Source organism: Oncorhynchus gorbuscha, linkage group LG05 (assembly GCF_021184085.1).
Source record: "Oncorhynchus gorbuscha isolate QuinsamMale2020 ecotype Even-year linkage group LG05, OgorEven_v1.0, whole genome shotgun sequence".
NCBI classification, from domain to species: Eukaryota; Metazoa; Chordata; class Actinopteri; order Salmoniformes; family Salmonidae; genus Oncorhynchus; species Oncorhynchus gorbuscha.
The window spans coordinates 57,354,037-57,366,588 of NC_060177.1; the positions used below are offsets into that span (position 1 = coordinate 57,354,037).

At 42.5% G+C, this 12,552-nt stretch overlaps 1 protein-coding gene across 1 annotated transcript; it reads left to right on the plus strand.

The window, feature by feature from the left end:
* The first annotated feature begins 256 nt into the window (after positions 1-256).
* LOC124035172 (mitochondrial-processing peptidase subunit alpha-like) lies at positions 257-10,264 on the plus strand. The gene is made up of 13 exons (XM_046348597.1): positions 257-374; positions 5,766-5,968; positions 6,078-6,157; positions 6,303-6,385; positions 6,562-6,656; positions 6,825-6,925; positions 7,106-7,369; positions 7,472-7,564; positions 7,684-7,802; positions 7,886-7,976; positions 9,276-9,338; positions 9,440-9,584; positions 9,744-10,264. The coding sequence occupies exons 1-13, from the start codon at positions 328-330 to the stop codon at positions 9,911-9,913; spliced, it is 1,554 nt and encodes a 517-aa protein (XP_046204553.1). The 5' UTR covers positions 257-327; the 3' UTR covers positions 9,914-10,264.
* The last annotated feature ends 2,288 nt before the right edge of the window (positions 10,265-12,552 follow it).

A 12,552-nucleotide genomic window follows, 5' to 3' on the forward strand; every position in this document is an offset into this window, starting at 1 on the left:
TTATAGGGTGTGGTGGTGTCCCTTCCTTTCAGGTTGTTGGCCTGAGGTAGGACTAAATGTTTTATATTAACAAGGCAAGTCAATTAATTGGTGTTATTTTTTGTGTTTGATGTTTTGTGTTTGATGATTTTCTGTATTATTTTTTTCCAAGCAAAGTATAAGGGATTTGTACTCCAGTCTAGTAGATGGCGGTAAAGCAACATTTATTGGATGCCAACAGCCGTGAAACCTCATCGAAGAAAAATACAAGGAGGAAGAAGAATAAGAAGGAAAATAAAGTGTTTTGAAATAGCATCCGGTTGATTTAGTGGTCACAGCGAATTCAAGATGGCGGCGCACATGTCGCATTGTAGAAGTTGGGGCCGTGTTCAGAGGTAATAATCACAGTTTAGTACTTGCAAAAATAAAATAACGTAATATTTTATATTCACGTGTATCCTAAAGCATTTGAATTGACTTTACTGAAATATGTATTTTCGTGATCAGCTAGCGCGCAAGCAAGCCGTGTAACTGATAGATTAAGTCAAACAAAACAATGTTGTGGAAAGCTATATTTTTAATATGCAGTCGGCTGCGAACGAATAGCATTATTGACAGTGTCGTTATATGCATGCGAGTACAGTCGTGATTTCCTCTTTAGCTAGCAAACTAGGTAGCTGACGTACACTGTCACTGGCAACTTGGAATTCTGGACAAACACACTTTGGCATCATCAATAGTTAGCATATGGTGCTACCTAGCTCTTTTTTTTATAAGCTAACTACTACCTTTTAGAGTCTATTGAAAATAGTATCTTCTGGTCGGGGAAGTTTTAAAGGTCCACTATAATTGCTCGGTTATTTCCTGATTGCAAAATTCTAGTTCGCCTATGTTTAGTTAATCTAACAAAACAGTCAAGTATAGTGTAGAGAATCATTGGACCATCTAAACCACTGAAATATTTTCCATAACCAAAAATATGGTATTTTCAGGTGTTTGAAGCTGGTGTACAAAACCAATAGTAAAAGATGCATAAACGAAAGTATGAACAGGAAGCAGAAATCGGACACACAAAACATATACAGCTTCTTAGAGTTACTTTCGATGAGAATTACATTTTATTTTAAAGTTTATTATTTTGTGTATTTCACCCCCAGTTTTGTGATATATGAAGGTCAAGTCATGAGTCGCTAAAGTGCGATGGCCAAAACCTCCCCGAACCCGGATGATGCTGGGCCAATAGTGCGCCGGCCTATGGGACTCTCGGTCACGTCCGGTTGTGAGACAGCCTGGGAACGAACCCGGGTCTGTAGTGACACCTCAAGCACTGTGATGCAGTGCCTTAGACCTCTGTGCCCTCGGTAGGCTGAGAATTCCATCTCTGTGTTTACAGAAAAAGGGGCATACATATAGTCTCCAAATATCTCAACACAACTCTATGATGGAGTTGAGGGGAGACGAGTGTGGGCTGACTGGAGCTCTGATATCACATAAAAGGAAGTTATCAAAAACGATGGATTTCAGCACCCAAGGAGTAGCCCACCGTATGGATGGTGTGATGCAATTGGGGAGCCTTCAGAGGCCCTCAGAGGCCAAATTGAACTCCGTACCACATCGCAGTGGGCCTCTCAATCTTTTTTGTAACAATGTAGAGAGCTCCATATAGGTCTGCATTGACTTGATTGGTTGACGGTAGGTGAGGGCGGGAGGTCCTGTATAAACACTAACTCCCTTGACAAATTCCTTCACAACAGCACTGTGCTGCTCTGCAAAGCGCAAGACTGCAAAACACAACAAGTATGAATGCCCTGACTTCTGCAGAGGCCACGTCACTGTATGGCCAATGCAGACAACGGATTGACCATGCAGCTTCTTTAAGATAGAACTGGTCCACGGACCCCAACCGATAATCGTTTCGAACTTTATGAATAGCAGATCTACTAAAACGTTAAGCTTATTACTTTCTTTCTACCTTTCAAAAACACCTCATATTTTGTGGCACCTCCAGTGTAGAACTAAGCATGTAAGTGTTGACATTTGTTTTGCATGCTGAACAAGATCAACTCCAGGCAATTTTACTATCCTAGTCAAACTGCGCACTGATTTAAACAATCAGTGTAAAGATATACAGGGTATATAGTTGATCATTTCATAAGGACGCCAGCAGTCACTTTGCAAGGCACACTGCATGGCCAAAGCAGGAGAAAAGGAGCTCCCTAAACTTCCAAACGGTCAAAACCATTCGATTTTGAGGTGGGGTGAAATCCGAAGTTGGGCTTTATATTCGTTGGAGATGTCATAGCTAATTTGTAAACTAAAGAATTAATGCGTTACGAGCCCAAACAGTTAATCTGCAAAAATGATACGTTAATTAGTGGGCGGCGGTTATTTCTGAAGTGGGGGGACAAAAAACAGGCTACATTGCGCCCCCCTCCCCAAATCTGATATTGGTAGTTGGGTGGTAGATGCCAAGTCTCCCTCATGGCCCATGTGTCTACATTGTACATACACCATAATCATGCAACATTCACACACACACATACGTACATCATATATACAGTTGAAGTCAGAAGTTTACATACACCTTAGCCAAATACATTTAAACTCAGTTTTTCACAATTCCTGAAATTTAATCTGAGTACAAATTCCCTGTCTGAGTTCAGTTAGGATCACGACTTTATTTTAAGAATGTGAAATGTCAGAATAATAGGAGAGAATTATTTATTTCAGCTTTTATTTCATTCATCACATTCCCAGTGGGTCAGAAGTTTACATACAATCAATTATTATTAGGTAGCATTGCCTTTAAACTGTTTAGCTTTGGTCACACGTTTTGGGTAGCCTTCCACAAATTTCCCACAATAAGTTGGGTGCATTTTGGCCCATTCCTCCAGACAGAGCTGGTGTAACCGAGTCAGGTTTGTAGGCCTCCTTGCTCGATACACACTTTTTCAGTTCTGCCCACAAATTCTCCATAGGATTGAGGTCAGGGCTTTGTGATGGCCACTCCAATACCTTGACTTTGTTGTCCTTAGGCCATTTTGCCACAACTTTGGAAGTATGCTTGGGGTCATTGTCCATTTGTGACCAAGCTTTAACTTCCTGACTGATGTCTTGAGATGTTGCTTCAATATATCCACATGATGCAGTCTATTTTGTGAAGTGTACCAGTCCCTCCTGCAGCAAAGCACCCCCACAACATGATGCTGCCACCCCCGTGCTTCACGGTTGGGATGGTGTTCTTCAACTTACAAGCCACCCCCTTTTTCCTCTAAACATAACGATGGTCATTATTGCGAAACAGTTATATTTTTGTTTCATCAGACCAGAAGACATTTCTCCAAAATGTACGATCTTTCTCCCCATGTGCAGTTGCAAACTGTAGTCTGCCTTTTTTTATGGCAGTTTTGGAGCAGTGGCTTCTTCCTTGCTGAGTGGTCTTTCAGGTTATGTTGATATAGGACTCATTTTACTGTGGATATAGATACTTTTGTACCTGTTTCCTCCAGCATCTTCACAAGGTCCTTTGCTGTTGTTCTGGGATTGGTTTGCACTTTTCACACCAAAGTGCGTTCATTTCTAGGAGACAGAACGCATCTCCTTCCTGAGCGCTATACCGACTGCGTGGTCCCATGGTGTTTATACTTGCGTACTATTGTCTGTATCAAAAGCTTCTAAAGCCATGACATAATTTTCTGGTATTTTCCAAGCTGTTTAAAGGCACAGTCAACTTAGTGTATGTAAACTTCTGACCCACTGGAATTGTGATGCAGTGAAATAATCTGTCTGTAAACAATTGTTGGAAAAATGACTTGTCATGCACAAAGTAGATGTCCTAACCAACTTGCCAAAACTATAGTTTGTTTTCAAGAAATTTGTGGAGTGGTTGAAAAACGAGTTTTATTGACTCCAACCTAAATGTATGTAAACTTCCGACTTCAACTGTATATATTATCATTTACACTTGCACAGTCAGCGCAGACAGATTCACCTCAGAGGCCCAGCTCATGAGCAGCAGATTCTAATTTAGAATGAAAAAATGGTTTAAGTTTCAAGCTTTAATGTCATGTGTTAGCTATTTAGCAGACTTATGGCTTGGTGATAGAAGCTATTCAGGAGCCTGTTGGTGTCAGACTTGATGTACCGCTTGCCATGCAGAAACTGAGAGTAGTCTGTGGTTTGAGTGGCTGGAGTTTGTCATGATTTTCCTTCCTTTCACAGCCTTAATGTAACAAATGTTAGATCATCGGACCAAATCGCATTGATTAGTTCTCTAATCAAACTGAATCGCATATATTCGTTTTGAGTGGTCTTTAAAGGGAATGATGCACATCCCTAGGATTTACACATAACATTGTGCTGCCGGCAACAACAGTACTAAAACCTGTTAGAACAGTATAAAGTAAGTGTATATTTTACATTTGATATAGTTTTGATGTGATTAAAGTAAAGGGCTGTATCTTTCTACAACTGTACCGCAATTGAGAATCGATTCGCGTTTAGATTGAGTATTTGGCTGTTTTGGCTACCAGAGCCGGTCTACCTCTGAAAATAGCATAAGGTCCTTGGACCTAATGGACTAACGGTAACGTTATAGGCTCCTTAACAGTATATATGTTGGGCTAGGTGCTACCTAGAACATGTGGAAAGGTGAATCTGGTACTTAAGTTTGACTTCAGCTCCCCTGACTGTCAAGACATGCTGTTGTTGATTGCCGCAATCCATAAACTAACCTAAACCTGGCCTCTTTCTAATCCTGGTGTGACATTTGTTTCCTCACTCGTCTCTAATATATATGGTCTAAAACGCCAAACGGTCTCTACAAGTCAGAATGTTGAATAAATCTCATTTGAATTTACTCTGTTGTCTGACCATTTCATCCTTATTCGGGTGGAAATGGGAGACAAAATATCCACAGGAAAGTAATATTAACTGACCAAAAACGATGATCTCTGTGTGTCTATCCCGATTTGTCTGCTTATCAACTAAAGCTGGACATTACATGATTTTTTTTTTAACTACTTGGGATCCACAACACATTAATGGGATTGCAGGTGAATTGTATAATTGTAGGCGACAACTAAAACGTCTTAGGTCGCAGAATGGGAGCGGGAGAAAGATGTGCGATTATGGGTCTTTCGCTCTCCCGATCCGCATTTTAGGTCCAGATAAACCTAATTCTGACATGCTAGATATTTTGCGTCGTATCTTTTCTACAATGTGATTTGTGCAATTTGTCCTCTGTTGCTTGGCTACAACTACAAAGAAGGGATAATGATGACACTTCTGAATACCACAGGCACCACGACTCATCTGGAAATGTATAAAACTGGGATGGGTCTAGACAGGAGGTAATGTGAGCAAATGTGTGTAATATGAGCACACCAGTCGCAGTCTTCAGGATGATAAGATTATGCTGCCAATTCGCATAATGTTGGTGCTCCCAAGATGTGAAGATGTTTGTTTTTTGTGTAATGTATGCCTAGTTAAAGGCACAAAACGGAAGTTTTTCAGGTGTTTACATGGTTTTGCGCATGTGTCCGGTTATCGTAATCTCAACGGCAGTACTGACGTTTAAAAAAAATTGGGTACATTATACTTTCCTGTGGATATTTTTCTTACATTTCTGCCTGAATAAAATAACTACAAGAGTAAGTTCAAATGTAATGTTGTTCATCATTTTGGCTTGTAAAGACATTTATTTAATTCAGACTGGATTGCAGAAGTCTGAGATTACAGTCTGAATTATTTAGGCACATTTAAACCTTACATCTTTGCATTTACAGGTTTGGAATTGCAGTATATAGAAAGTACAGCAGTGGCAGCAGATATCCAAATATCTCACTCTCTGCACCGTTACCAGGGATCCCTAAACCAGTGTTTGCGTCCGTTGACGGGCATGAGCAATGCGAGACTAAAATCACTACTTTGGAAAATGGCCTTAAGGTAGCATCTCAAAACAAGTTTGGTCAATTCTGCACTGTTGGAAGTAAGTTGAATATAATTGATATTTTCTTCTTCTACTTCAAAAAGTCTCCATTGCTGCATAATCAATAAAGTATGAACGAATGAATGATTTGCTTCTTCTCTCCTTCCAGTTTTAGTGAATTCAGGATCCAGACATGAGACAAAATACCCCAGTGGAATTTCACACTTTTTGGAGAAACTGGCCTTTTCTGTAAGTGTCATCTGCTTTGAGACGGCTTGTGCAAGAGATGTTCCACCGTTTTGCCTCAGTCTTGTCACTGTTGTAGCATAAGCAAATTGATGGCCATGTTTTTGTTTATGGGAAACAATGAATGTACGTGTATGTGCGTCTTCAGTCCACAGCCCAGTATGGCAGTAAAGACGAAATTCTTCTCACACTTGAAAAACATGGAGGGATCTGTGACTGCCAAACGTCCAGGTATGAATCATTTCCTTTGGCTTCGATGTCCAGGCACAGTATGTTTTCTCTCTGACTGCCGGAAAGGTATAGGAAGTATAGTCACGGTACTCTTTATCCCTTTCAGTGTTCTACTGCTTTGGAAGGGGATGAAGCTTCTCAGTCAGTTTGTGTGACGCCTAAGGTTTTATTCACAGAGACACCACCATGTATGCCGTCTCTGCCGAGGTGAAGGGACTGGACACGGTAGTCAGCCTGCTCTCTGATGCTGTATTGCAGCCACGCCTGCTAGGTGAGTCAACACGCTGAGTGACAGGTCTGTCTGTCATCATGTTTGACGTCTCCTTCAATGATTTGGGGAAAACGTTGACTTAATTGAATTGCCTACGAAAGTAAGACTCGTAAACGTTTTTTGTGGGAGTATATTTTCTTCAGGGATGGCTCTGCTTCTGGTTACTAGATGAGGAGATTGAGATGACTAGGATGGCAGTGCGCTTTGAGCTGGAGGATCTGAACATGAGGCCTGACCCTGAACCTTTACTGACAGAGATGATCCACGCAGTGAGTCGTGCTATTGATTGATACTCAGAAATTATTCTTGAGCTGCACGACGTCTCTTGTTGCACCGTTACTAATTTACTTTGGCCCCGCCTCTGCAGTGAGCCTAGATCAATTGTGCCATTTTTGGACAAATTCGTACGATGATGCATGACGTTTCACAACACTTACTCTGTGAACTAGGCAGCATATCGGGGGAACACTGTTGGGTTGCCTCGCTTCTGTCCAGTAGACAACGTGGAGAAGATTGACAAGAAGCTGCTACATACGTACCTGCGGAGCTACTACTGCCCAGAGCGTATGGTGCTAGCCGGTGTGGGTATCGAACATGAACAACTGGTGGCCTGCGCCAGGAAATATCTGCTGGATGTGAAGCCAGTATGGGGAGCCAGTACGCCTACCAATGTCGACCTGTCTGTGGCACAGTACACTGGTGGAATCGTAAGGGTAAGAGCAGGAAGATTTTTTTCCCCCTTTCCTTTCCTTCCTTCCTTTTTCCTTGTTTATTTTACTAAATCAGAATGTAAATCTCTGTTTTGATCCTCTCAGATGGATAAGGATATGTCAGACGTGAGCCTTGGCCCCACTCCCATCCCTGAGCTCACCCACATCATGATTGGCCTGGAGAGCTGCTCGTTCCTGGTGGGTGCTCACTGTGATTGGTTGGTGTGGAGGATCTCCCGCCCACTTGCTTGAACTGTCTCAGGCTCTATCTAGGCTATCCTGTATCTGGATGTTATTATACATATTTTGTGATACAGGAGGAGGACTTCATCCCATTTGCCGTCCTCAACATGATGATGGGTGGAGGCGGGTCCTTCTCAGCGGGGGGTCCTGGGAAAGGCATGTTCACTCGGCTTTACCTGAACGTGCTCAACAGGTAAGCAGGATACATCCTTCTCAATTCTAATGAAAGTAATTACGATTGTATATTTTTAAAGTTATTATTTTTTAAATCTACAGGCATCATTGGATGTACAATGCCACCTCATACCATCACAGTTACGAGGACAGCGGCCTGCTGTGTATCCATGCCAGTGCAGACCCCAGACAGGTAAGTCGCTCTGGATAAGAGCGTCTGCTAAATGACTTAAATGTAAATGTAGTTTAAAGGGCTAATACTAAGCTGCCATATGCTTGGAATATAATATATGTTAAAAATAAAACATTTTTGTTATGTCTTTTAAAATAATAATTTGGTGGTGGCTTATATTTGTCAAATTTCACACATTTACATGCACTCAGTGGCCAGTTTATAATGTATACCCATCTAGTTTTGTGTCGGTCCCTCATTTGCCTCCAGAACAGCCAGAATTCTTTGGGGCATGGACAAGTTGCTCAATTGGTATCAAGGAACCTAACGTATGCCAGGAAAACATTTCCCACATTACACCACCGCCACCAGACTGGGGCCATGGACATGTACTGCTTAATGCCAAATCCTGACTGCCATCAGCATGACTCAATAGCAAGCAACTGAAATTTGTTGGCCTAGGCAATATTTTTCCACTCAATTGTCCAGTGTTGGTGATTGTGTGCCCACTGGAGCTGCTTCTTTAGGAGTGGAACCTGGTGTGGTTGTCTGCTGCAATAGACAAGGACTGACGAGTTGTGCGTTCCGAGATACTGTTCTGTACACTAATGTTGAACTGCGGCGTTATTTGCCTGTTGGTGGCCCGCCATTCTCATTTGGCCTCTCAACAAGCTGTTTTCGCCGACATGATTTCCGCTGACTGGATGTTTGTTTTGTCGTACCATTCTCGGTAAACTCTAGACAGTGTCGTGCATGAAAAGCCCAGGAGGCTGGCCGTTTCTGAGATGCTTGAACTGGCGCGGCTGGCACCAACAATCATACCACACTCAGTGTCTTAGGTCACTCGTTCTGCCCGTCTAGCATTCAATTGAACAGTAACTGAATTCCTCAATGCTGGGCTCTGACTGCTTTATATAGCAACCCATGGCCACGTGACTGTTTGTAGGAGCGACCCATTTTTGTGAATGGAGTGGTGTACCTAATAAACTGGCCATTGAGGGTGTGGGAATTGGAAGTGTTTTTTTTTTTTTTTTGCACATCCCAACTCTCTGAGACACCCTCATAGAGTGGGGCCAGGGTCTGTCATTATCAATGGCGACCCTGGTGCAATTAGGGTTAAGTGCCTTTCTCAAGGGCACATTGACAGATTTTGCACCTTGTCGGCTCAGATTGCTAGTTAGAATCCTTATGTTACTGGCCCAATAGCCTAAAGGTTATCTGGCGCCCCTGCATTTGACTTTTGTATGACGTGTGTTCTCTTGACGTTGTGAAAGTGCTGCCATTCCAAAGTTGTTGATTACAACATCTTGCTTTGTCAAGGTTCGGGAAATGGTGGAGATTATAACCAGAGAGTTTATTCAGATGGCTGGGACAGCAGGAGAGGTAAGGCTTGTCACAAAAGCCATTTTAAAATGACAAAGATTTCTGAACTTGGAACTCTCTCTTTGAACTTCCAAACGTTGCATCTCTCTTCCTGTGCTCAGATGGAGTTGGCGAGAGCGAAGACGCAGCTCAAGTCCATGCTGATGATGAACCTGGAGTCGCGGCCGGTTATCTTTGAAGATGTCGGCCGACAGGTTCTAGCCACAGGGAAGAGGAAGCTGCCACACGAGCTGTGTGACCTCATCAGTGAGTAGTAGTGCCCTGGGTCATAATCGTGGATATTGATATCCTCAAACCCAGAATGAAACATTGGTGTCCGACAACCTGCAGGGAAATGACAAATCATGACTGTCATGGCAGATGCGTAGTTCTTTATGCTGACTTTTCACTCACTTCTCTTTCCAGGTAACATTACAGCAAGTGATATCAAGAGGGTCACAACGAAGATGCTGCGCAGCAAGCCAGCAGTAGCAGCGCTAGGAGACTTGACTGAGATGCCCTCCTATGAGCACATCCAAGCTGCCCTGTCCAGCAAGGACGGACGCCTGCCTCGCATGTACCGCCTCTTCCGATAGACCTCCCTGTGTTTACCCTGACATAAATGTATATATATACTGGACACTGACCTACACTACCGGTCAAAAGTTTTAGAACACCTACTCATTCAAGGGTTTTTCTTTATTTAAAATGTTTTCTACATTGCAGAATAATAGTGAAGACAAATTATGAAATAAAACATATGGAATCATGTAATAACCCAAAAAGTGTGAAAAAAATAGCCACCCTCTGCCTGGAAGACGTCTTTGCACACTCTTGGCATTCTCTCAACCAGCTTCACCTGGAATGCTTTTCCAACAGTCTGGAAGGAGTTCCCACATATGCTGAGCACTTGTTGGCTGCTTTTCCTTCACTCTGCGGTCTGACTCATCCCAAACCATCTTAATTTGGTTGAGGTCGGGGGATTGTGGAGGCCAGGTGCAGCACTCATCACTCTCCTTGGTAAAATAGCCCTTACACAGCCTGAAGGTGTGTTGGGTCATTGTCCTGTTTAAAAACAAATGATAGGCCCAGTAAGCCCAGATCAGATGGGATGGTGTATTGCTGCAAAATACTGTGGTAGCTGTGCTGGTTAAGTGTGCCTTGAATTCTAAATAAATCCTAGACCGTGTCACCAGCAAAGCAGCCCCACACAATCACACCTCCTCCTCCATGATTCAAGATGGGAACCACACATGCGGAGATCATCCGTTCACCCACACGGTGTGTCACAAAGACACGGCAGTAGGAACCAAAAATCTACAATTTGGACTCCAGACCAAAGGACAAATTTACACCGGTCTAATGTCCATTGCTCGAGTTTCTTGGCCCAAGCAAGTCTCTTCTTATTGGTGTCCTTTTAGTAGTGGTTTATTTGAAGCAATTTGACCATGAGGGCCTGATTCACGCAGTCTTCTCTGAACAGTTGATGTCTGTTACTTGAACTCTGAAGCATTTATTTGGGCTGCAATTTCTGAGGCTGGTAACTAATGAACTTAACCTCTGCAGCAGAGGTAACTCTGGGTCTTCCTTTCCTGTGGCGGTCCTCATGAGAGCCAGTTTCATCATAACGCTTGAAGCTTGAAGGTTTTTGCGACTGCACTTGAATAAACTTTTTGAAGTTCTTCAAATGTTCCGCGTTGACTGACCTTCACGTCTTAAAGTAATGGACTGTTGTTTCTCTTTGCTTAATTGAACTGTTTGTGCCATAATATGGACTTGGTCTTTTACCAAATAGGGCTGTCTTCTGTATACCCCCCTACCTTGTCACAACACAACTGATTAGCTAAAATGCATTAAGAAGGAAAAGATTCCACAAATGTACTTTTTAAGGCACACCTGTTAATTGAAATGCATTTCAGGTGACTACTTCATGAAGTTGGTTGAGAGTATGTGCAAAGCTGTCAAGGCAAAGGGTGGCTATATTCTTTTGGTTACTACGTGATTCCATATGTGTTATTTCAGAGTTTTGATGTCTTCACTATAATTCTACATTGTAGAAAATTGTGAAAAGAAAAACCCTTGAAAGAGGTGTTCTAAAACTTTTGACCGGTATGGTACAATAATGTTCTCTTAATGGATCTGTGCTAAACACTGGGACAGGATTCATGTTTGGATCTCCAACTGTAAAATAACATTTTTGAGTGAGGTGATTTAAAAAAATCTAAATGTTACTTTTTTTCCCTTTTTTTGCTTACCTGGAGCGTCTACACTTTCTTGCCAGAGGGAAGTTTTAATTTCCTGTTCACTATCCCACCTGACCCACGTTGGCTGGGATGGTTTGCATGCTTTTGTGTTTAATTCCAAGTATGTGTGAATGAATATGGCTCAAGAGTTACATTGCTGGATCTGTAGAGGGAGACCTACAAATTACCTTCATGGTAAAAAGGAAAATAAAGGGTTGTGATTCTCTGTTTCCCGGCCTTCTGTTGGATAGCAAACAGGCCTGGCCCCGGTTGCCCGACAGCGATGGACCTTCGGCGTATGAGTGTTAACGATGCGGCGTTCCTGTAACAGCCAAAGATGTAACATGCGTTTCCCAAAACAGCACACCGAGAGAACGTTTGCGAAGTCCATCGTTGGAGCATGTCGATATAGTGATAGGATCAATAGAAAGGCTGCGCTGCTGAGGTCATCGGTGGTCACAGACAGATGAACATCTTGATTCTGTTCATGAAGTGACGTGGAGGGGAAAGAAAAAGCATCTAATGACGCACTTAGTAGTTCTACGAGTGGTCCGAGGCAGTCAGTAAATATTGTGCGTTTTCAAATACAACTTCAGTAACAAGGGTTTTGGGAAACTGCTCAGAGATTTAACAATGCTCCTACAAAGGCTCTAAAGAGGAACTTAGCCTTAAGATACTTTTGGAAAACCGGGTCCTGGACTACACTGTATGTGTGAATGTCCTAGCAATGTCCTACTACACTGATGTTTGCACATTTAACACAGATACTTCCTTAAATTTGACAGACACTTTTTAATGACATTTCAGAGGCTGTAGTCTCACCCAAGGCCTTGTCATCTTCAGCAGGCGGTGACAATACTAAGAGAGACGTATCTGACTAACTGCAAGCACTTCTGTCAAAATGTCCCTTACACATATGGCTGAGTTGGTCACCTGTGTACAGCAGAGATAATGAGATGTTTGGATTAGTGTCACCAACATTGAGTCTTTTT

Bases quoted from the DNA above. Each gene is read 5' to 3' on its own strand.
- LOC124035172 (XM_046348597.1), top strand. From the start codon at position 328: ATGGCGGCGCACATGTCGCATTGTAGAAGTTGGGGCCGTGTTCAGAG. The intron at 7,803-7,885 runs GTAAGCAGGATA...TTAAATCTACAG, and splicing joins TACCTGAACGTGCTCAACAG to GCATCATTGGATGTACAATG. The intron at 9,339-9,439 runs GTAAGGCTTGTC...TCCTGTGCTCAG, and splicing joins TGGCTGGGACAGCAGGAGAG to ATGGAGTTGGCGAGAGCGAA.